The sequence below is a fragment of the Phyllostomus discolor genome, chromosome 10 (assembly GCF_004126475.2).
Source record: "Phyllostomus discolor isolate MPI-MPIP mPhyDis1 chromosome 10, mPhyDis1.pri.v3, whole genome shotgun sequence".
NCBI classification, from domain to species: Eukaryota; Metazoa; Chordata; class Mammalia; order Chiroptera; family Phyllostomidae; genus Phyllostomus; species Phyllostomus discolor.
In genome coordinates this window covers 80900498-80926017 of record NC_040912.2, presented here as the reverse complement: position 1 = coordinate 80926017, position 25520 = coordinate 80900498, and the positions used below count along the sequence as shown (strand labels likewise).

The 25520-nt window shown below is 45.9% G+C and overlaps 2 protein-coding genes across 2 annotated transcripts in view; both read right to left on the bottom strand.

Moving 5' to 3' along the window:
* Positions 1 to 2582: 2582 nt before the first annotated feature.
* Positions 2583 to 14737, bottom strand: STMP1 (short transmembrane mitochondrial protein 1). The gene is made up of 3 exons (XM_036010939.1): positions 14598 to 14737; positions 5379 to 5432; positions 2583 to 4436 (listed from the first exon to the last, which is right to left on the bottom strand). The coding sequence occupies exons 1-3, from the start codon at positions 14610 to 14612 to the stop codon at positions 4362 to 4364; spliced, it is 144 nt and encodes a 47-aa protein (XP_035866832.1). The 5' UTR covers positions 14613 to 14737; the 3' UTR covers positions 2583 to 4361.
* Positions 14738 to 21717: 6980 nt separating this feature from the next.
* Positions 21718 to 25520, bottom strand: part of NUP205 (nucleoporin 205) — a 71439-nt gene continuing 67636 nt past the window's right edge. Inside the window, exons 41-43 of the mRNA XM_028525484.2 lie at positions 25319 to 25447; positions 24667 to 24740; positions 21718 to 21884 (exon numbers count right to left, since the gene is read on the bottom strand). Coding sequence (XP_028381285.2) covers positions 21732 to 21884; positions 24667 to 24740; positions 25319 to 25447 — 356 coding nt within the window. The 3' untranslated portion in view covers positions 21718 to 21731. The remainder of the gene's footprint in view (positions 21885 to 24666; positions 24741 to 25318; positions 25448 to 25520) is intronic.

Sequence of the window (25520 nt, the reverse complement as noted above, 5' to 3'; positions counted from 1 at the left end):
GATAGTTGGTAAGACTCTGCGAGTGTAAGTAACTACAGAGAGAGAGAAAAGTTGATTGGAATTAGTGACCACTGTCTGGCTATTCGAGAACCTGACCTGTCCTACAGGGACAGCAGTGAGGCTCCCCGTGGCAGCTGCTGCCGGACGCTCGGGGGAGCAGAGGCACCTGGCCTGCCACTGAGACAGAGCCTGTCTTATAGGCCAGCGCTGTCCTCTGCCCAGACCGGGCTCAGGCCCAACCAGACCGCTGCTTACGGGGCTAACAATCCCTGGTCATCCACCGCCACTGCACGCTGGGTGTTAGCAGCTCTCCCTAGCAGTCGTGTGTCTCTTGCAAGTGTATTCTAATTTGATTTTTATCTTCTGTCACAACAATATACGGATGGAGAAGCTGTAAATGATCACCTTACACCAGCTCACTTGACTGATGGCGAAGATGAGAAACAAAGACTCTTAAGTATCATTGCATCTTATTCTCAAGTCAATGATCCATCAGATTCATTTAGTCAAAGTTGCCTTCAAACCACCTTTAAGTCGCCCATGAAGTACATGGTATACAATCTCTTCCGTTACATTTACACGGCACAAAGCTCATGTGCCATCTTTTAATAAATAAAAAAGCTGCTAGTTTTCCCTCCAGTGTCAGACTCGATCCCTGTTTCTCCAGGTGGATACCAAAAAAAGCAGCTGGCTTCACACTTGGGGCCCATGTTGGAAAAAGTGTCTCTAAGCACTAGAATCCCCAGTATGGCAAGATGCTGAAACCATGAATACACAGAAGGAGCAGAGACCGCCCCAGCTCACAGTAGCTCGTTCTACAACTGCCCTCACCGAACTCGAGCTGAGCATAGCTGCCCGCACAACCTGCGTGGCACCTCGCCCGCGTCCCAGTCCCATGTGACTGCCCGTGTCAGAACGGGGCCCCCGCACTGCACCCTTCCTCAGGCCTCACCGCGGAGGCAGCGGTGCCCCTCCCCGGGCTCGTCCCACAAAACCCCAGCTTGCTCTTGTCTCCCGCGCCTTGCAGAACATGCCACCCGTGAGGTCCTCAGTCTGGGGCTATGTCGCAGCCAGATGCAGGAAAGGTATAAGCTGACCATGTGCAAGTCTAAATGTCACTAACTCCCCTAGTACGACCAGGCAATGTCTCAAAATATTTTCCCTTCAAAAAAAAAAGAATTTCCCTTCACCGCCCTGTTCCTCCCCACAAGGCCTTAATAGTAGAGAAAAAAAGAACTCATTCAGCTGCACAAGGAATGGAAATGCTATGCGCAAAGCCTCCCTCGCTCCAGTACGGTATGCACTGTCCCTGCAGGGGAGTAACAGAAGGAGCATTCAAACGTGGAGGCCTCGCAGAAAAACAAACACCAGGCGTGTGTCCAGCGAGCAGGCTGCTCAGTGGAAAGGAAAACACCATGTATGTGTACATGTGCCCTGTGAACCCCTGTGCGCAGGCAACTAGAAAAACACAGAACTTCAAAGTCACACAAATGAAAACTGACTGAAGGAGGAACGAGAAGAAGCAAAATTCTGCCCTTAAATCAGAGCCAGGTAACTGCTGATTTGCACAAAACAGTAAATCTGAAGAAGCCTATTAAGACATCAAGTAACTGAAGTACATCCAATAACAAACTACAGCCCTTCTTGATGATTTTAAATAAGGTGGTTTCTCTCTCCCTTTGTTTGTTTGGGAGGGTTACAGTTTCAGGATAAGCTTTTCAAGTTCAATGTACTTCTTCGGTTTCCACCATCAATCCCGAAGTCTTATTTTCCACATGTGAGTGACCTTCCTTTTATGGTCGGTGTAGCAATAAGTTTTCTTAAATTGCATCAACAGAAGTTTTCAAACATTTTTAAAGGAAAAAAAGGCCCGTCTTGCAGGGGTTCTTCCCATCATTCCATTGGTTTGTGAGGCCGGGGTCCCCACAAAGCACCCAGGGCGAACGTGACCTCCACGATTACAACCACTGCCACCCCCCCCCAACTGCACCCTGAAACCTGCTGGTTCTGAGCTCCGCCTGCATCTCGGGAAGATGACCTCGTCTGAGAACTCTGTGCACCCGCCCATGGTCGCAGAACTTACGGCGAGGAGAGGCTGTGTGGCCCTGCATCAGCCCGTGTTCACCTCGGAACGGCTGGGTGCCCCCCCCCCCCCCGGGTGGAAATGATCCTGTCAGTGACACAAAGTGTCACTCCCGAGGGAAGCCCTGATTTCCAAATGAGCTGTGTTCACAGGGTATGACGGAGGGACCTTCCTCCCCACAGAGCCACTGTGGGAGCAAACACACAGTAACAAGGCTACGGTGACCGATGGCAAGGGACACCCAAGCCTGCAGCGGCTGGAATACCCTCAGGGCAGTAAACCTCTATTCTTCGAGGCTGCAATTCATTCATTCCACTGACGACTCAGCCATTTCGGATCAAATCTTGTGAGCCGGGTGGTATGATCGAGGTGGGTATCGTAGATTTTCATCAACAACCAAGACAGTGACAGTAGAATAATGACACATTTTGCATGGTTCATAAACTGGTTCCGAAAGTGACCGCAGAGAAACAAAAGTATTCTGACCAAAGCCAGCATGTCTGGACTAAGATCTACTATTTATTGGGTAAGTCTGCAAAGCACTGCACATCACGTACATTATCTCCATTGTTGCTCACGGAAGCCCTATGAGGTAGGTATTGCGTCCAGATCTTACAGAGAATATAACAGTTTCAGAAAAATAAGCTGTCTGCCCACAGTCACACTGCTCGGGAGAGGCCAAACCATGGTATGTTCCTAATCTGTCTCACACCGCAGGATGCGCTGATGGATAAAACGCATCTGCACGTACCAGAGCGGCACGTTTTCAGAGGAGCAGAACCACTGCACTTTCTAACTGCATGTACTCTCAGCATCGCCTGTGTGTGTGGGAAAGGTGTCATAAATAATCCTCCAGTTTACTGCTTCTGCTAGAACGTCCTCAGAAGAGGCATTGTCGGTGAAGCTGCCCAACAAGCCCTCCAAAACAAAAACGCACAGTGAAATGGGACTTTGCTTACATTTAGTGCAAATGACAGTTTTAGGGCATTTGCTTATGGCTACACCTGCCTAGATACGTGTAACAAGGTTCAGGGTTGTCACTGTAACAGCAGAAGACAGGAAACAGCGTGACTATTCATCAGTAACAGATTAAATAAATTACGGTATATTCATTCAACTGAATCTTATGTAGCCAGGAAAGGAAAGCGATTCCGTATTCCTTACACACGGGCATGGAACAGGAAGAAAAGGTCGGGGCAAAGCCTATGTACGGCTGTTTCCATCCGGGTAAAGGCCCCGCGCACGTGTGTTTGTTCAGGCACCGAGTCTTTCGCAAAGGCGCACAGTGAACAGCGCGCAGTGCCTGCCTCCTGCGACAGGAGCTGGGAGCTGGGGGTGCGGGAGGCCCTTTATTCCGAATCAGGTGCAGGAAAGTGATACAAACATTTTTAATTTTTAAAAATGGACTGAATATACATTCAACAAATTATAGTGGCAATTTCTGATTGCAGGGAAAAAAAATCAAGAAGTTTTCTTGTGAGAATCACTACAGTTGTAATGCAAATACCTTTTTTTAATGTGAAAAGGCATCATTTTTTCATCATGTAATGTCAAATGTACCTATAATCCCTTAAAATAAGTATGATTCTTTTGAGTGAAAAGAGCCAGATCAAATACATCATTAAGGAAAAACACACATACTAGACTATGAAGTCTACTGAGAACAAAGGCCATTACTTTACATATTTTTTAAATCCCCCAGTTCCTGGTGGGGTTCTCAGAATGTAGTTTCTCAGTTGTAGTAGTAAATTGATTGATTGGTTAAGTTAGCAACTATGGAGTTATATATGTCATTTATACTGAGAACAGTATAAAGTAAACGGATAATTCACCAGAAACTGGCTTCTAGATTTTAATTTTAATGACCTTGAATCAACATAATTTAGTACCAAATGTTTCAACACCTATTATAATCGCTAAACTGTGAAATCAGCATTATTTATATCTGATCAGCTATACAAAACTCAGCGAGTTTTCTTACGAAAAAGGCAGTAGAAGTCCCAAAGAATAAGGGAGAGACCGCTAATGAAAGGCCATGTTTACTAATCTAGCACCACAATTCCAGCCTCAGGACCTCCCAAGCGACTGGCAGGAGGAAGGGAAGAGGGGAGGGCGTTGGAGACGTGAGGGCAGTTCTTAACTGGTGGCCCCTGAGTGCGCTCGCAGGCCGTTCGGGTGGAGCGAAGGCAGAGACTGGAGAGTAAGACACAGGCTTTTGGTTCACAGGGTGCAGGAGGTCCGCGAGGAGAGACTTCCGGGGGCAGTGCTGGTTCGGGCCTCATGAACTAGGGGGCTTCTTCTTGGCATCCAAGTCCTTTTTAATTTCTTCAAGTTTTTTAGCCAGGTTTGGCATCTTTCAAGAGAAAAGAGACTATTATAAATTTGTATCTATATAACCAATATCCTTTCACTTCTGTTCCCCCAAAGATAAACGGTTATTGTATAAGTGTTTATTTTCCTCTGAAAGAGACCAGCTAAACACTGGTGGTTTTAGCCTCCTAACTGCAGAAGGAGGAGCTCAGACGCAGTGCGCTAGGGGGCGCTCCCTGCCTGAACGCCACACCCGCCGCCTTTGACTCTTACATGCCCACTGAGCCCCTCAATCCCTGTGGAGCGGGAGTCGCACACAGAAAAGATAAATGTGGTGCAAACTGATAAGGCCCTTGCCTAGACAATCGTGTGACTCAAGTGAAGGTTGACAGAGGGAATTCCCTTTGTCACACCAAAGCCTCACTACAAAACAAAAGCTAGTACCACTTTTCCCCTCCTTGTGTCTTTAAAACAAGCTCCACCCTTCCAGGATCACCATTCACGGGCAGTGTGCCGCCTGGTTTTCAACTTCCCCATCTCTAAAGGGAGGCAAACACAACGCCCACGTCAGAAAACTGCCCCCTTGAATATGCTGCGTCATATAGATCCGCCTCCAAGATTCCTAGTCCTCTCTACTCCTGGGCACAGGGGCTGAAAAGATTATCTGATTAATCTTTAAGTTCTTGCTTATCACATAACACTGCCACAGAACTGTGAGAACCTAACTTAATATTACTCTGGGCTAACAAACACGGCACAGGATCACCACAAGACCATCTAAAGTGATGGGATTTTGCCGTCTTGTGCAATTATGAAGGGCAGATGCTTCTGTGACTTTGGAAAATCTTTCTACAAAAACAATCAGGGCTCCCCCCCACCATCTGTGGACCCCCTCTATGCCGGGGGGCACACCTTACTTCAACAAAGACAAGTCCCTACGAATCGGTTACATGGGATCATGGAAAAAGTGAATTTGGTCACTTACGTCATAATTCTGAGCCAGATACATTCCGACCAGGTTGCCAAAAGTAAATCCAAGCTGAAAGAAGAGAACGGGAAGAGTTACACTGGATACTGAGCTCGGTGCCGTCAGACGCCACACCAAACAATACAAACAATATTCTCCTAAGGAGCTAAGCCCAGCTAGAAGCCCCAGGGTCCTCTAGGGATGAACGGTGCACAGTGTTAAACTCACATCTTGCTCCTATGAAATAAACTTTAGGCTTACTAAGCTTTAAACACCAAAAGCATAATTTAAATTGGTTTGTTCGTAAATTAAGAAATATAAAAGATGCTATGATCTCTGATCATAGAAACTTTCTGATCATTTGACTAATCAGACACATGTTATGAAATAGTATTTTTATCAAGGGGGGGCACTAACAAGCAAAAAGATTGGCCCTGGCCGGATAGCTAAGTTGATTTGAGTGTGCCTGATACGCCAAAGTTGTGGGTTCAATCCCTGGTCAGGGCACATACTAGAACTAACCAGTGAATGTATAAGTGGAACAACAAAGTGATGTTTCTCTTTCTCTTTGTCTCTCTCTTTCCCTCTCCATCCCCCTTCCTTTCTCTCTAAAATCAATTTTTTTAAAAAAGATTTTTTTCACTCCTATGGGTTGAAACTAGGTAAACAGATATTTCCCAAACCAGAAAGAGTATTAAATTGCTTAAAAGAAAAGGCGAAGGGGAAAAACCAACTGGGAATGTTAGCTCCAAACCAAACAAAAAGACTATGGGGTTGAAAAGTTTTCAAAAAATAAAAAATAAACTAGAGTTTTGGTTCCACTATTATCTAACTGTTCCTGTAGACAAGAAACTTAATCTCTTTGGAGCTTTGCTAATTTGAACTTCCTGATTTATAAAAACATTAAACTAACAATATTCCTTCCAGTTCCAACATTCTAGGATTCTTGCTTATTACCATGTTATCTCAAAATAAATACGGTATATCTAATGTGGCTTCATGTTGGCAACTTCATCAGACATCAGAGTGCATAAAAATACAGCAGGTACCTAAAAACACAAAATAAAACAAAAACAATGGGCCACTAGACAAGTCACACCCAACCGTACTTTCGGAACACTGCCAGGTCTCCCAGCGGGACTCTGGAAAAGTAAATACCCAACATAAGGAGACAAATGTTGCGCGTGAAGAGAAATGTAGGGAAAAAAATGTGTAAAGTCCAAAAGCAGTCACATGTTCATGGGATGTTTTGTAGGCAAGTTTAGACAGTAAATAGTTAACAATCTAAATAAAGAAAAATCTAAAAAAGTAAAATCTAAGTTTGAAAACTGATAACTCATTAGCCTGAGAAGTTAGCCAGGAGCCAGATGACAGGAGGTCTTGAATGAGTCCAAAACCCCTCTGCAGGCCAAGAACTCTCAGTATCTTCCAGGCCAAGACCGGGAGCCTAACGGGTAGTCCATCCAGTTGGCTAGATGCTATCCCCATGGTCCCCTCCACATCACATCACCCCCCTCCCCCAGTTTTCCCCGCGGAGAAAATAGCAAGCAAACATGAATGAATGGTGTCTCCCCCCCAAATCAATGAAGATAAACAAAATAGAATGGAGGGTCCGGGAATAAGCCTTTACAGTTACAGTCAAGCAATTTTCCACAAGGGTGTTAAGACATTCAATAGTTTCTTTTTTTCTTTTTTCTTTTTTAGAGTGAGGGAAAGGGAGGGAGAAAGAAAGGGAGAGAAACATCGATGTGAGAGAGAGAGAGCAATTAGTTGCCTTCCGCGCACGTCCCAGCCGAGGTACGCGCCCTGACCGGGAATGCGGGACAACACCCAACCGAGCCACGCCAGCCAGGGCGAGACATTTAATAGTTTCAAAAAATGGTGCTGAGACAACAGGGTGTCCACCTGCAAAACCATGCAGCTGGGCCCTACTTCACATCATAAACACTTAACTAAGAAGACCTAAATCCAAGAGCTAAAATGATCAATCTCTTAGGATAAAACACAGCAGTCAATCTTCATGACCTTAGGGTAGGCAATGGTTTCTCGGGTATGCTACCAAAGGCAGAAGTGACCTAAAAAAGGATAAGCTGAACTTCATCAAAATTAAATAAGTTTGTAGTTCAAAGAATACCATCAAGAAAGTGAAGACAACCCACAAAATGGAATAAAATATCTGTAAAACACAGATCTAATAACAGACTTTTATACAGAATATATAAGGAATTCTTACAACTGAGTGATAAAAAGAATAACTACCCAATTTAAAAGTGGACAAAGGATTTTAAACAGACTCTTCTCCAAAGCAGATATACAAAATAAATGGTCAGCCAGCAAATGAAAAGATGCTCACCACTGTTAGTGAGAAAATGCAAATCAAAACCACAACGAGGGGCCACGAGACACCTAGGAGGGTGGCTGTAACAGAAAAGATGAACCAGTGTGGGCGAGGATGCGGGGCATGGGAAGCTTCCCACACTGCTGGTGGGAATGGAAACCGGTGCGGCCACTGTGGAAACCAGTCTGGCAGCTCGCAGGCGCCATCTGATGCTGCAAGTCCACTTTGGGGCACATGCCCAGGAGAGCTGAAGCATATATGCACATGCAAACTTGTACACGCATGTTCACAGGAAGACTCTTCATAATAGTCGAACGGTGGAAACAACCTAAATGTCCACCCACTGGTGAATGTATTAACAAGGTGGGTATATCCATACCACGTACTATCAGCCTCAAAAGAGAATGAAGCACTGATTCACACAACAACATGTATGAACCTTGAAAACATTACGCTAAATGAAAGACAGCCAGGAAAGACCATGTATCCCATGACTGCATTTAAAGCACATGTCCGAAGAGTCACACCCAAAGACACACGAAACCACTCGGCGACTGTCCCGGGCTGGGGTCAGTGAGAGGAGTGGGACACGAACACTGGTGGGCACGCGGCTTCTCCCGGAGGCGAGGGACTGTTGCTAGGAAACTGCACAACTCGACGGACGTCTTAGAAACCCTGGCTCCTACACTTCAAATGGGTGAATTACAAGATGTAAATTGAACATCAAAACTATAAAAGAATCAGTAAGGTTTGGTAAACTATCAGCTACACGGGATAAAACTGAGGAACTCAAGAACAACTCAAGGTTTCCAGGTGGAATAAATGTTTTAAAAGCAGGAAACATCAGAGCAGAAAAGCAAGGAACACTCAGACGAGGCGGGCTTTGTGCGCGAGCTCCCGGGAAAGCGCTGCCAGTCTCCTGCGCGGCGGCCGCAGCAGGTGAGTGAGTCCCCACGCTGCCTATTAACAACGCAGAGCACTTGGTTGGAAAGGAGGGAGCAACTCCAAAGCCCTCTGCCTTCTGACCATTTGCTGCTCAGTCCCTTCCCCATCAGAAAGTTACTACGTGTATAAATCACCCATCAAAGCTACAACTGTTGACTTGGGATGGCTCCTGGCAGTAACCTAGAGTGAATGCAACCCGAGGGATTGGAATGTGACTCATCAAGTTGCACTTTCAAAAAGTACGTGCCCAGATCAAGCTACGACAGAATCTGGACCATCTTATATTTACTGACAACAGCTTACGAAATCTAAAATCTCGCCTTTTATTTAGCCAATGTAACTACAACTAGCACTTAAAAGAACACCTAAAAGTGATTTATGGTCTCAGGGGAGAAAAGCTGCACACTGACAAGAAAGCCAGAAGTACACATCATCGAACAATGAAGATAAATTGATCATTTTATCTCTCAATTTTAGGCTCAGCTGTAGCTGTCAGAAGCCCTGTCCATTCCAGGGAGGCAGAAAAAAGTCACCCTTTTTTGTGTCCGACTCTTTAACCACGAAGATTTAGTGTGGGGAAACACCATCAACGGCTTCAAGTGACAAAAACCCACGTTCCACAAATTAAACAAAAAGCTGCCGAGGACACAGCCTACATCCCTTCTGCTACCACCACAGGGAAGCACGATTTTAACCTACAAACTAGTTTGGGGGGGGGGGGGTGTAAGTTAGGTTTTATAGTCAATAATTTCCCTTATAGAATGAAGAAAGAAAGAAAAAAAGCTGTTAATTCGCTCCCAAGCCAGTGAACTAAATGGGGACAGTCATGAAAAATTTAGCAGGTGGGACTCCAGAAAGGTGCGTCGGGTAGAACTGGTTTGCTTATTCTCAGAGAAGCCGATGCAAATATTCAAACATCTTATGGCTATCTGAGAGGTCATCAGGCAAAAAAGGAATACCTAATTAGATCAATGAAATCACAGGGTATGTGGCTTCTTCCCACGGAATGTACGACCTGTTCTAGGAAGACAAGGCTGAAACCCACAGAGGGGCAGTGAGCGGCACACAGCAGGTCGCCAACAGGCAGCCTGAACGGCCACACAGTTTTAAGTACTTTGTGTTAAAAACCCAATGTAACTCACACTAACGTATTAAAGGAGAAAAGTCATGTGGTCACCAGGTGGGGAAAGAGCATGGTAAAGTCAGCAGCCAAAAACTCTTAAACTATCAGAAATAGAAGAGAATCTCCTTAATCTGTTACAAAATATCAGAAAATAAACCTCGCTGAAGCTGGGGACCATTTCCGATACAAGGAGAAACAAAAGTAGGATATCCACCCTCGTTCCTTCTTTTATTTTAACATATAATCTTTGTATCGCTTTTTTTTCCATTACCATTTAGTCCTCTTTACATGCCCCCCTAGGCCTGCGCACTCTCACTGCTTTTACTGCAAGCCCTAGCTTGAGGAGGGAAAGGGAGTAACAATCGGGAAGGAACACAAAGCTGTCATGTTTGCCTTCACTGGGGACGTGACTGCCTTCCTTCCAGCACTGCCTTCCCTGAGTCACCTCCAGGTGACCCTACCGACGGGAGACAGGCAGACTTCGGGAATGACATGCATGCAACAAAACTATCAGCATTTCCCCAACATCAGCAACAACTAACTCGAAAATGTAATTTTAAAAAGGATGCCACTCCCAACAACAAAATTCGACATAAATTTTTAAAAAACCAGGGGCAAGACTAATACGTCGATTTAAAAAAATGATGAAAGACATGCATGTCCTAAATAAATGGAGAGATGGATCAGAACAGTGTAAAGATTTCAGGAACTTAAGTCCTCAGAAGGCTCATGGAAAAAGATGGGAGTTGGGCCATTAGGAGTATTAGGGAAGGCAAAGGCAAAAGCAAAGCAAGCAAACAAACAAACAAACAAACATGGGAAGGTACGAAAGCAAGACGGTCCACAGGTTGGCACGGACAGGGAAGTCTGGCCAGCCAATCCAAAACAGAGGACGCACACTGACGGGCAGTGGGGAAGGAAACGGGGCCAGGTGGTTATCATCCGATGGGGAAGGACACAGAGACACTGACAGTTTCTGAGCATGTGAACAGGCTGCTGATTCCAGACGACCGCTCCAGCAGCTGCGAGGGGACGGAACCAAGGGCAGCAAGGGAGGGAAGCACGCACAGAGCCGGAGGTGACAGACAGACAACCTTGCTCTTCTCTGCGGCTGCTCCGACCACATCGGGAGCGGCACATTTAAACAGAATTCAAAACTAGACTGCCTATTCAGAGAAGAGGAACCAGCCTGAACCTGAATCATAAAGAAACAGAGATGTCTAGCCTACAGGAAAGACTGATGGGGTGGGGGAGGTTACCAAGATATGCTCCTTTGCGTATGTAAAGGGTTGTCCGTAGGTTAGAGCCGCTGTTTATCATGGAGTAGAACTGAGTGAGGAGACGCTGACCGAAATCGAACTCAAAGACCTGTGGGAGTGCTGAACCTGCTGCCGCCGGGGGTGACCCATCGTAAGCTGGATGCCCTTTTCGTAGTGGAGACGGGAGCATCAGCATGTCAGCTGGACTGGAGAACCTAAACCAACTTTCCAACTCAAAACCTGCATCTCTACACCGGGCAGGCTAGTGCAGCTTGTCCAAAGGTGGGGTAAAAAAGACCTGCTCTAGGAACTTGGCAGTGGGAATGTAAGGACAGAACCTTCCATAACATGAGTAATGAAGACTTGATGGCTTAAAACAATAGCTACATTTACTGAATGCTTACTATGTGCACGCCAGCTCTCTTTCATGAACTAATTCAAGCTCTTCACAATCTTACAGAGCAGGTCCAGTTACTGCCCAGTTCGTACTGGGGAAACTAAGCCACAGATCAATTAAGTCACTTGCCCCAAATTACATAGCAGGTAAACATAGGTGCCAGGCACAGCAGCTAAATGACATGGAGAATGAAGGGGAAAACAATAAGATTATGTCAATATTTCAAATTGTAGAAAGCCGGGACCAGGGAACTAAGAAAGAAGCTGGGTATGGTTGGCAGGGTGGGGAAGAGGTGATGGGTCCAGGGTATGTGGAGTCTGAGATAGAAGATATGACAAAAGATATTGAGTAGGCAGTTTTCATTTTCACCAGTAGCTTCCAGTAACTTGATTGACTGCAATATCTGAGTACATTGGCTGTCTCCCACTATTGGCTTCTAGTGGGTGGAGGCCAGGGGTGCTGCTCAGCACCTTCCAGTGCATACGATGGCCCCACAGCAAAGGGTTATTTGGCCAAAATGTCAACAGTACCGAGAAACTTCGCAAACCGCTTTTGATACATTCCATCCGTCACAGCACCTTCTCCGTGCACTGCAGAAATCTTTTTTTTTTTGCGTTTCAGTTGCATTTTTACCTTTCCTGAAATAATAAAGCGTAATACGCCAAAAATGTTGAATATCTTCTTCCATCTCCAATATTAAAATGGCTGCAAAGAAATTCACCAATTTTGATACGGTTTTTTTAAATGCACGCTGAAATGACAGCTGTCACAATACAATCTAACAAGATTGTTTCCAATGAAGTTAAAGACATCTAAGCACTACAGAGCCATCCTGCAGAAAAACTGAATGAACTTTTTGGCCAACCCAGTGATTCTTTGCTGGGGGGCTGTTGTGCACACTGGGAGGTGTTCAGCAGCTCCGCCGGCCTCCACCCACCAGTAGCCAATAGTGGGAGAGAGCCACCATACTCAAAATATCCAAATCAACAGTTATCGGTGCTAGTGAAAAACGTGTCTTTTATTTTACAGAAAAAACTACACAGACTTTTCTGCCAAGCCAGTCACCGCCATCAAGGGAGCAGCCACAGCAGCAGCAGGAGAGGAGGTGGCAGCAGGACGGCAGGAACAGGCTCTCGGGACCGGGATGCCAGGCAAGCATTTTCATCCCAGGAGGAACGAATGGTTCATAAGCAGCACAACCCCGGGGAGTGCGTTTCAAACAGTGCCCCAGAAAATGACAACAGCAAGGAACATCATGCAGGGCGCCAACATGTGTGATGCCAGTGCCCACGTGTAACTCGTGACTGTCCCCTCACTGCCAAACGCTTCCCTTCCCCTACACTTCTGAGGATACACTGACCCCGTTTCTGAGAAGCAACTAAGTCAGAATTACTGATACCTTGTTGATGAGAAACTAAACATGTCTGAGTCCTTATTAAGTGTCCCTGTTTTAACTACATCTATGTGTTAACTCATGTTTAATCCTCACAACAAAACCATGAGACAGGTTTCCATTTTCAGATGTGGAAACTGAAGCATGGAGAATTTCAATCAGCTGCCCACGTGCCCACAGCTTAAAAGTGATAGAGCAGGAGTTCAAACCCACGAGTCTGACCTCATAAACACTAGGACATGACCGCTGGACCCCAGGTAAAAGCTGGGGAGACCTTAGGGATCTTCTACTTCAATCCCACTGTTTTATACCTGAAATGGCTGTTTTACATGTGAAAAAGCAAACAGAAAGACTTGTTCGAGTTGACCGAGTCGGTCAACCGCTGGACAGAGATACAATCCTGGTGAAAAGTAATTCTAGCCACTTCTTTCAGCACGTGCAGTGAGAACAGAGGGCCAGCCTTACTTCCTGGCTGGGAACTCAACGGACAGCTTCAGCCTCTCCCCTTCACCAGTCACATCCGTGTTTATACACAGCAAAGGTTTATTCCAAAACCAAATAAACCCACTCTGCAAAAGCACTTGGAAAGTTAAGGATAACTGAACCAATGTCCTCCCATCTCATCAAGGAGCTGCAGCTGGAGGCTGGCACTCAATTATACACTTTGGGGCAAACTGATATTGTTTGAAACTGTTTCCTACAACTAAATAACAGTTATTATTTGTGACTCCTATTTAGCACACTAGAGAAACTTCCAGAGACAAAGCAGCAGCCCTTAGTTGGGCAATTTATGTCAAGGATACCCCCTTTTGGCGTAGAGAACTCAAAGTCAATTACCATCTCAAAAAGGAGGGCAGCAAGTGCCATTCCCCCCTAATCTCCTTGATAAAGAACTTAACATTTGAGAAAGCACCTCATCCCCAGGGCACCAGATTCCCATTAGTCACCTGGAATATATTACAATACCGGCCTCTTACTAGAGGTAGAAAGCATCAAGTGTTGAAGACACAAACATTTGGAAGACTCTCTCTTCGAAATCTGATTGGCAAGACCGCCTGAAACCTTCACCAGGCAATCTGGAATACACCGAGCTTTGCCAGAAAACCCGTTTTTAACCGAAATAAAGAGCCCCAAGAAATAATCTGCTTAGTCATGGTAACGGTCACTTTCCTCTAAAAAGAGCACTTTGGAAAAACCACTTGTAGACCAGGGTCTGACTCATGCCAGCAGCCAGCCGTCCTCCAAGTCTGGAAGCTGCAACCACAGACGAGGGCTCCCTAAGCCTCCAGCTCTGACTCAGTGTTTCTGCGCCTCCCGAGGTGGCTTATGATCGTAACTCAAGAGTTTATTCCCGGCCCTCCTGCGTCCTCAGAAACGCGAAGCAGCAGGGCCACAAGTCTGGACCGAGTTTGTGCCTGTGTCAGGGCGGGAGGACAGAATGGGGGACGGGTGACGATAAGACATAAGGACCCAAAAGCTTTATCACGAGGATGACACAGGCACCCAGGGTAAGCACGATGGCTCTCAAAATGCACGGTCTGACACATCAAAGTTTTCGGGGCTTGAATGGCTGCAGAAAAATACCCGCGCAGAGTCTGAGCGAGGCAGAAACAAAACCCCGCAGCCCACCCCGAGAGGCAACGAGCAGGCTCGGTGGGGCTGCGGACCCGCGGGGCCGGGGCCACGCCCATGCCCCCCGGACCCAGGCCGGATCGACGGGGTCCAGAGCCCCCGAGGGTCCTGAGCCGAGCCCCCAGCCTGCTTCTCGGCAGCTCCACTCACCAGGAATTGGAGCATGATGTTAGCGAAGAGGGCGAGAACGGCGGTGTCAACTCGGTGGGCCGTTCCTTTCCTGCCTCCCCCGGTGCCAGGGGCGGGACCCGCATCAGCATCCGGGTCACCCCACGCCCCGCCCTCTTCTCCTCAACTCACCCGGAAGCCGCTAGTGGCGCCCCGGCTCCCCCTGGCGGAGCGTCTCCGAATTACTGGTTGAGTGGGGCGACCCGTGAGAAAGCCGGGGTGGCATCAGTCAGTCCCAAGTCCCAAGCTGGGCTGGACGGTTTGGAACATTCAGAATCGAAGGCCCCAGTCCCAACATCCCGCTTCTGTAACGCTGGGTCGGAGTCCCGGAATCTGCATTATTAGTACCAGCACCCCAGCCATTCTGTTGCACAGCCAGGCTTAGGTCCTTGGGACCTACAAGCACTGCAGGACGCAGAGATTCCCACCCCTGGGTGCAGAGCAGAATCACCTTTGGAGCTTTCCAGTCTGGTCTTCCCCGGGCCCCACACAGAATCTGCCCGACGCGAGGAGGGTTGTTTTTGCAAAAGTACCACCGGTATGCTATGTAACCTGCCGTGAAGACCTATGATAGAGATTAGGTGCCTAAGTAGTTAAGATGGAGACCTTTGGAGTCTGGCACAGCTGGGTCCATTTCACCATGGCCTTGCATCTCCTGGCAGCCGTGAACAAGTTACTGAAGTTTGCTTTCCTTCTCCGTAAGTGAGGCTTAGCGCCTTGCTGACTTGTTGCAGGGATCAAATGAGACAATGTGAGGGTCCAAAAATTGCTTGTCATGTGTCTGGTGTGGACAGTGAGCTCTGGAAGAGGTCTCGTGTCCTCTGTTCACCCAGAGCTACCCTGACACTGTGGGCCACTCTACTCCTGGTCCTCAAATCCCTCCACGACTCCCATCAACACACACACTGACAAAGCAAGTCACCTTTCTCTCTTTGCACTCAGCTTTCTGAATTCATCCTTATAGCTATAAAAAGTAGAACTCCGGTTCCAGATAAATAACAATCAAATCATAGGAGTTTTAACCACATGGGAGTGTATTATCAAGTGGACAATGATGAGGGATACAGGAAAGCTCCGAGAATGTAAGCATGTTTCTATTTCTGCTTTTCTTCATACATCTGCTTCATTGTTCTCTTTGCCTTCCTTTTTTTTCTGCTTTCTAGAATACGGTCCATTGTAACACGTATTTGATATTACTCGTTAAGTTGTCCAACCAATAGAAGACTGGATCACTCTTTCCTAACCGTTTTCAAATACCTGGGAAAAGAAGGCAGGCTGGTGGAGCTGATGTCAGATTCTCCCAGGTCAATTACAATGAGAAGGGGCGGGGTCTCATCGAACTGAAGTGGCTCCCACCAGGGAGGAGATGCTGGTAGATGGCTCTAACTCTATTTTCCAACACTTCGAGGGTAAAAACTTTGCTCAGCCAAGTCCAGGAGGAGATGCTGGTAGATGGCTCTAACTCTATTTTCCAACATGTCCAGGGTAAAAACTTTGCTCAGCCAAATCCTGACCAGGGCTTCTCAGACTTTAATATGCAGACATATCACCTGGGGACCTCATTAAACTGCAGGTTCCAATCCAGGACACCTGAGTTGGGGCCTGACATTATACACTTCTACTACGCCTCAAGTCGTAAGACCCAGACCGTGAGCTACCTGAGGGTACGGACTTCATCCCTTTGGTTCATGACTTCATCTGCCCGGCAAGTGCCCGGCACAACCTCTGAACACAAGTATTTATTGAAGTCTTTGCATGAAACCTTATTCCCTTTTTCCAGATAGTCTTAACTGAAACCTGACTTTTTAAAAAAAGTTTTTGACTGATTGATTTGAGAAAGAAACATCAATTTACTGTTCTACTTACTCAAGCATTCATTGGTTGATTCTTGTATGTGCCCTGACCAGGAACAGAACCCTCAACCTTGAGGCATCAAGAGGATGCTCTAACCAACTGAGCTACCTGGTCCGGGATAAAGCCTGACTTTTCTGCTAAGACCTTTCAGAGGCTCTTCTTTCTCAAACAACCATAAGCTGTGGAAAATAAAGGCAGAACTCTTTTGCTATTTTGAGGTTTTTACTTAAATGTCCTCACATAAAAACACCTCCTTGCTCTGGCTGCTGTGACTCGGTTGGGTGTTGTCTCACAAACTGAAAGGTCACCGATTCAATTTTAGTCAGGGCACATGCCTGTGGTTTGCAGGTTCGGTCCCCAGTTGGGGTGCATCCAGAAGGTGGCAAATTAATGTTTCTCTCCCTTCCTCGCTCTCTTAAATCAAAACTTTTTTTTAAAAACCCACCTCCTTTAACATTCATGTTCTCCCTTTACTCTTTCACAATGCCTTAATCTACTGACTCACTAGGCAGCCCTCTCATTCCCTGAAGGCTTTAGCAGCTAACAGCCCTTTCAGCCCCATGCTATCATACTCATGGGTGACTTCGAAGGCCATGCACACTTGTATTCTCCAGAATCCTAACCCCTAGTAGCGGCCTTCATCTTCATACCATGTTGGCAATCCACTGCCATGTTTCTAACACACACTTTTTCCTGTCCTGGACCTACTCCACCTGTGTAGAATTCATTCTCAGATGGTACCTCCCATCCTGCCGACTTTGACCTTAGCCAGATGTGCAGTCTATCAGTTGTTCCATATTTTCAGCAATGAGTTCTCTTCTGGCTTCACTCCTTTTCTCTCTGATCTCAACCCCAAGAGACTGGAACTTCAATCACGGCGTATTAGCCTCCATTCTCTTATTCGTGGGTCTTCTATAATACTTGCCTCTTAAAAATTCTAATTCTTAATCAATCTGCCTGTTTCAGTTCCATACCAGTGATTGTGAACATCAGACAGAGAACAGGTGGATCCTTCAGCAAATGATATTGACCTACCTTGGTTCTTTGGTATTTTTTTCCACCTGGAAAAATTAATAATTTGGGTTCTGATCTCATACTTTACACATTAAAAAGTTACAGTTCAGTAACAAATTAAACAAAACAAAACAGAAATATTAAAATTTCTAAAGAAAGAAATTCTTTTATAACCTCCAAATTGGAAGATTTTTCACATGACTAGCATGATACAAAATGCAGAAGTCATAAAAGAAAAAGTGAAATCAATGACAGAAAAATAAAACTTTTTTGTATGGCCAAAAAAAAAAAAAAGAGAAACATCACTTGTAAAACAACTGACAAAGAACGCCTACAAATCAACAGACCAAAATCCAATAAAAGGTGGTCGAAGGGTGTGAACAGCTCACAGAAAAGGACACAGAAATAGCCTGAAGATGTAGAAAGACACTCAGTGGCATTCATACTCAAAGAACTGTAAATTACTACCATTTTTCTCCAAATTGGCAGAAATCGAAAAGCTTGATAACACACCGTATTGGAAAGAATGGAGAACCAAGCACAGCCATACAGTTCTGATATGGATACAAACTGTCAAAACTTCCTTGGAGGGCAACATAGCCAAAATGGTCATACATTTGAATTAGCATACTCTTTGTCTCAGCAACTGCATGAAACTGAGTATGCTCAAAACCATACAAATGGGTGAGTGGAGCAGAACAGAGGGCCCAGAAACAGACTCTCGTAAACACAGTCAACTGCTCTTTCACAGAAGAACAAATGCAGTACGATGAAGCAAAGCTAAGGCTCTTCAAGAAAATGGTGCTGGAACAACTGGACAACTACAAGGGAAAAAAAAAAGCTATACACACACCTTACACCCTTCAGAAAATTAACTCGAAATGACTCATAGCACCCTGGCTGCTGTGGCTCAGTGGACTGCGTGCCGGCCTGTGAAGCAAAGGGTCACCGATTCAATTGCCAGTCTAGGGCACATGCCTGATACTTCAATTAAAACTAAAACCTTCTGTTCTGCAAAAGACAACAGAGTTAGAAAAGAGAAAATATTTGCGAAAAGTGCATCTGATAAAGGACTGTTATCTAAAATGCACAAAGACAGCCAACAATAAAACAAGCTGATACTAAAAAATGGGCCACAGACCTATATGGAAACCTCACCAAAGATAAACAGGCGGCAAAGAAACATATGCAAATATGCTCCCATCACATGTCATCAGGGATATGCAAATGAAAATGAGAAACCACCTCATGCCTAGTAAGTAGATTGGCCAAAATCCAGAAAACTGACACCAAATGCTGGTGAGGATGCAGAGCGATGGTAACTCTCTCACATGTCGGTGGGAATCGAGGTGGTGCAGCCGCTTCGGAAGACAGTTTGGTGGTTTCTTACAAAATAGAACATAGGCGTACATGCGATCCAGCAATTGTGTCCCTCGGTACTCCCTCAAAGGAGACGAAAACTCACGTCCGCGTACAAACCGACGCAGAGATCTTTATAGCAGCTCCGTGCCTAATGGCCCCAACTTGGAAACGACCAAGATGTCCTTGTAGGTGAATACTTAGGTAAACTATGGTCCTTCCAGGCCACGGAGTATTATTCAGCACTAAAAAAGGAAGGAAAGAGCTATTATGCTGTGAAAAGACAAGGAGGAAGCTTAGATGCATATTACTAAGTGAAAGAAGCTAGTCTAAAAACACTGCATACTGTACGATGCCAACTATAGGAACTTCTGGATAAGACAAATCAGTGGAGACAATTAAAAAAAATCATTGGTTGCCAGGGGCAGGGTATGGATAAATGAGCAGGCAGAGCGCAGAGAATTTTTAAGGCCGTGGAAATACTCTGTATATTTTGATGAGGGACATAGCTCATTATCCATTTGTCCAAACCTGTAGAATGTACATCCTCAAGAGTGAAGCCTGAGACACACACCATGGGCGCTGGGTGATCACGCTGTGTTGATGTAGGCTCACCCTGGGTAGAAATGCACCCCGCTGGTGAGTGAGGCTGCTACCGGAGGGTGCTATGCACGTGTGGGGGCGGGGGCATCCTGGAAATCTCCGAACCTCCCTCTCGGTTTCGGTGTATCTCCCTCAGTCTGCAGAACTGGAACCGCCGCTGATGGTGTGAACAAACAGGAACTCTCCCTCCGTGGGTGGGGGAAATGGGTGCGAACGCTAAGAAAAATATTGCAATGTTTAGTGAAATTAAAGCTCTTCATCTCCAAGGATTTCCATTTCCAGTCACATAAACCAGGGAAGAAGCCTCTGGCATGTCACATGTCCGGTCCCAGGAGACACACAGGATAATCATCATTGCAGCGCTGTGTGTAGTAGCAAAATATTGGAAACTTAAATGAATACTAGCCTACCCCAGTGGAATCCATAAATTAGGGTGTTTGTAAAATGTGATACTTCGGTCCAATCCTTGCAATAAACAGGAATGAGGAATTACCAAAAACACAATGTTGAACAACAACAAAAAAATCAACCTGCAAATTGCTCCACAGTATGATGACACCGCTATAAAGATTAACAACGTATAAAACAGTACTTTTTACTGCCTATGAACACATATGTGAATGACAAAGATCAATATACATGAATTTTGGGCAAAAGCTACCTCTGGGAGAGAAGTAGGGGGAGGGGACCGGGGAGCTCACAGGTGCCTCTGCTGTATCTGCCATATTGTATCTCCTTAAAAAAAAAAAGAGAGAGAGAGACTCAGAGCAAATATGATTAAGATTTGATCAATCTGGGCATAGGACATGAAGAAAGAGTGGGCACTTGCATGTTAATTAGATTATGTTATTTTGTATGATTGGAACAGTACACAATTTCTTAAACTAAACTGAATGATAAAAACAAGTCAAAGGGGTTTTTTTAAACAAGATATTCACAGGCTGAGAGTATCAATGTGCAGATTGCAACGGGCAGGCCAGTGGTTCAATGGGGGGGGGCGGGGGACGTATCAACCACCACCGGCACCCAGGGACCAAACAGCGCAGAGGGACAGACTGACATGCACCCTCTGACGCGTGCCGAGGGCATAATCCCACCTGGAGAACGGCAGTTTCTTGCCAAAAATGTTTAACCTGAATCTAACTTAAAAAAAAAATCAAATTGTGGGAACTTTTTTTACCACAGCTAAAAAATGTCAGTGTTCACTAAAGAACTCTTCCCTCTCCCCACAGAAACGGAGAGGAAATGTTCCAGAATAAAAAGATGACTAAATGAATGGATGATTCCTCATCAGTAAATCCTGGGTAAAACACAAACGCTCAAGAAGTATTTTGGGGGCAACTGAGGATATTTAAATAGGAACCAAGTATCAGAAAATTTCCTGTGAGATGTCCTGCGTGTGCGGGTGATGCTGTGACTAGGGAGGACACACCCCTGCTATTACTTGCTGATAAACACGACAGAGAAAGCGCCACAGCGTGCACACGACTCTCCAACAGTTAAGGAAGGAAACGGACGCGTGCACACATGAAGGAGCTGAAGGGACGTGTGAAATGTCAACTGGGAAGCCAGGGGAAAGGTGTATAGGTCACCTGCAAATAAACACAAGAAATAGGTGATTTTATAAATTCTTTTGCCCTAATTGTAGCTCTCCTACTAGTTATACAAGAAATGTAGGCAGATAATTAGAGAAATTTCACAGTCATTTCTAAGGAACAAAGGAAAATTAATTCATTGTCATTTAAATGCAGAAAAGAAAAAAATTTAGGGAAGATGGCTTGACTTTCTGAGTCACTCCTGTAACACATGATTCACAGTGCTGAGTGCAGTGCCCCCTTAAAGAGCACAGCTATAGGGTATTACCCACCGTGCCCTGCAGAGTGACCCTAAATACCACAGAAGTGTAATGCAGCTACAGAGAGAGAAAAAATGAGAATTTTCACACTAGGCCTTTAATTTAGCATTTGGAACTGTATCCCCTGGGAAAACCACCACTACGGAAAGTTTATATTGATACAATGGATTCCTAATAACATCAATCACTTTCCAGATAAAATATCAAAAAAGATTAACTATACATTTGTTTCATTTTGTTTTTTTAAAGGTGTTTATTTTTACTAGCGAGGATAAAACCGGGCAAGGAAGTTTACAGAAAAAATGTCCATATATAAAGAAAGAAATAGCAAAATATTTTTTGGTCATAATTTAGACACAAACTAATGTATAAAAAGGAGACGGTTTCCCCCAATTCATCTCTTCCCCAGGAGGGTGCAGAAGCGCGGGCTCTCAGTTCCGGGATATCCTCAGCAGGCCCCGAATGCGTCTGACAAGAGCTTGTATAAAACTATAGCGAGAACGAACTTTTGAATACAGTCCTTCAATGTCCAGGAGCTTCTTTTGTAGTGATTCTCCAAAGGCGTTGATGGCGTCAGCCTGAAGCTACAGGGAACACAGATGACATCTCACTGTTAACACTGCAGTCCCAAGGTTTATTTTATTCTGTGTCTTCCAATTTAAAATACCTCGGAGTCTTTATAATGCTGGTCCTTTCCCATGTCCCAAATTGAAAAAGAATCACATTTTCCACCTAAGAATTTATTCATATTGCTTTTCCCCTTTCTTTTCCTATATGAATGTGTAAAATGTAAAGCCTGATTTAAATAACTACCGATGCTGCTGTAGACATGTGTGCAAAACATTTCCCGAAGGGCTGTGCAGAGAGTTGCTGAGGCCCTGGCTGGGCAGTGCAGTGGGTTAGGGCGTCGTCCCGACAGACCAAGGTTGTGGGCTGAATCGACCAATAAATATGTGGAACAGCCAATCAATGTTTCTCAAAAACGAAAAACAAAAAACAATGTCTCTTTCTCCCCTCTTGCTAAAGCCAATCAATTTTTAAAAAATTTTTTAAAAGTTACCAAGAGTAGATGCTTTTGGAGAAACAAGCAAAGGATACACTGGAAAGAACTTGTACTTTTAACTTCACATTGCAATTAAAAAAAAAACCAAAACGTGCACGCTTTTACTTTAAAACAAGTGTAAGTGGGGGAAGACAATCTGGTATACACTTTGGACCTTAGCTGTATTTCAGAGTGCCTATGTAGTTTCAGATGGATCTTTTTGGTGTCACAGTGAAAAGCTAAAATCCAGCACAAAATTCTGTGAATCTACCTGCCTTCAAGTTTGGATAAAAATTGAAGCACAGAGAAGGCTATTTTTCTAACTCTAATAGACCAGTCTAATGAAACAGTCATTAACTCAACATATATTTATTAAACAGCTTCTGGAAGGTATATTCTTTAGCTAATCTGCAGATGGCCTCACTTCACATTAGCCCCTCTAAACAAACCACGCTAAAAAATAAATTCCTGCTACACAGTCCCTCAGAGGCAGATGTAGCCAGGGCTGGGATGACAGCGTAGTGCCCACAACGTCTCATGAACTTGGATCTGAAAAGTGCTGTGGCTGTGCCTTTCTCTCTGGGTAAGGCCCAACCTTCAGCTTTAAGAAAGGCAGTGGTTTAGGGAAAAACAGAGCCTTTATCACATCACAGTCAAGGACATTTCCTTTAGTGGCCTCAGGGCAGATCTGGCTCCCAATACCACGCACACACCTGGTGACGGCTGTGCTCCTAAGGCTTTGTGTCTGTCTCCTACGAGGTTTTCATTCTAACTGTTTTCGGAATGCTCCTCACGCACCCCCAACACTGCCGATCAGGGGCTCCCAAGTGCACAGTGCTACACGTCTACAGTCACGTGCCCCACAAGGAGGTGCTGGCCAGCACTGGACCGCCCGTGTCACAGAGGTCCCGCAACATCCAGACGGAGCTGGAAAACCCCTACCACCTCGTGACCTCGCTGCCCGTCACTAGAGAGGGACGGTCTGGTGCACTGTCTGCTCACAAGCGACTCTGCAAGGACGCAGACTGCCCTGGAGGTATTCCCGAAGAGAACACCACCTCCCCGGAACAGCCCCTGGCAGGCCCTGGGGGGGGGGGCGGTCCCGAAGGACTGGCGTCGCTGCCCCCGGGGGCCTCCCAGTGGGACGAGGGGTGGTGGCAGGACGGCCGGACCCTGCAGGGGCCTGGGCCAATGTCTGTGTGTGTGTGTCTTAGTCTTTAATGAAAAGTTCAAAAGTAAATGTAAGTGAATAAATAATAGGAAGCAGCTAAGCTTATAGAATAAGGCTATAAAAATATTTTTGTACAGTTGTATAATGCGTTTGTATTTTAAGCTTTGTGTTACCACAAAGGAGTCAGTTTTTAAAAAATTAAATTTATAAAGTAAGAGTTATAAGACGCTAAGATTATTATTTTTCCTTGTTTCCTTAAGGTTAATTTATTACTGAAGAAAGGGGAAAGGAACACGTTCAATGCGGCCTGCGTGGACAGCGCTCGTGAAGTCCACAGCAGCGCGCAGCGCCGCCTGGGACCTTCAGGCTCACTCAGCGCTCATCGCTGACTCACCCGCGGGCAGCTGCCGGCCCTGGCGCTGCCTTCAGGGTAAGTGCCTCTACAGGGCACCACTTTTTATCTTTCATACCGTATTTTTACTGCACTTTTCCTGTACTTAGGTACGTGTGGTACCACTGGGTTGAAACTGCCTCCAGCATGCAGCACGGGAACATGCTGTCTGAACCGTCTGTGGCCCGGGCGTGTGGCAGGCTCCCCCACGCAGCTTGGCATGAGTGCGCACTGCGGAGTGCGCCAGCACAAAACCACTTACCGCCGCATTTCTAAAAACGCGTGCCATCCTTAAGCAACACGTGACTCTATAATGCTACCATCTACTACGGTGCAATGTGTAATGGCCACTCACAATCTCTTCACCAAATTGTTTTCTGAAAAATTAAGTGTTTAGTGATGCTCTGTGCCTTAACATTCTACAAAGTCAATTTAAGAAAACTAGGAGTTTCCAGATCGCAGGCCTACCGGTCACTGAGCTCCTACTCCGCCCCAGACACTGCCCGGGGGCTCCCACGGGAAGCCTTGGTTAACGCTGGCCAAGCCAGGAATGAGGCCGGACTCTCCTTCCCGTCTTTTCGACGAGGAAATGGAGGCTAAGTAAGGAGTTCGTTGTTCCACGTCACACAGCTGCTGGGTGGCCATGCCAGGATTCCAATCAGGTCTTTGCCTACAGCCTGAAAATGACCATGTGACCAGCATGCTAGACCTCTTCCTTTGTCCTGTCAGAAATAGCCACAAGAGTACCAGAACGAACCCTACCTGGTCTATGTCGTGTTGGCTCACCACAGTCAGTCCGCTTCTAAAATCCACATTGGCTTCAGAAGCGAAGGCATCTAGGGACAGAAGACTCGGTCAAACCGTCTTTGCCGGCGTAACTCTGCGGCGCCGTGGAGGAGCCTGAGGGCAGCGAGCTGCAGGGCCGCGGAGCACGCGGGCCGAGGCTGTGATGCTACCTCCCCTCTCGGGAAAGGGCGGCCCCGGGGGGCACGCTGCGGGTCCGGGCCAGGGTTCTCCCGCTCGTCCCCTGTGTGTCCCCCAAGGGACCCACTACTCGCTCACCAGTCCCCGAGGCTCCCTCCCGCAGCGAGAGCCCTGGCCTCAGCTGACCCACTTCCATGCTTCTGAACAATTCCTTGTGCTTAGGGGACTCTGCAGCTGGGCCACCCCGAACCGAAAGAAGCTGAGAAGCAGTGAAGGAGCAGCCTCTAAGGTGCTTTTGTGTCCCGCACCGTTTCCCACGGACAGAGGGCAAACACAAAATAAAGCTATGTCGAATTACTAAGTAGCCCTTGATTGTCCAACCCACTCGGTAACTGAGACACATAAAAAAACAAGTTAAAACGTGACTGTTTTTCACAGCACTAAAACCCAAAGGCATTTATGGTTCATTATTTCGCAGAACAGAGTTTACCTTGTAGCCTTCTGCTTTTAAACAGGGTCCTGGAGGCAAACAAAGAATCTTGAGAATCGGTGGGCGTGCAATGTAACAGGTAGTACTCCAGATGGCGCCAAAGAATAAACAGGCAGGTCTCTATGATAACTACGGAGGAGAGCTCGGATAAAGGAAAACGATCTCAACACACGTTTTGTACAAACCGGTTTTCGAGGGGGAG

Coding starts and splice junctions, on each gene's coding strand:
- STMP1 (XM_036010939.1), bottom strand. Junction 4,437..5,378: donor ATCTGGCTCAGAATTATGAC/GTAAGTGACCAA, acceptor TTCTCTTGAAAG/ATGCCAAACCTGGCTAAAAA.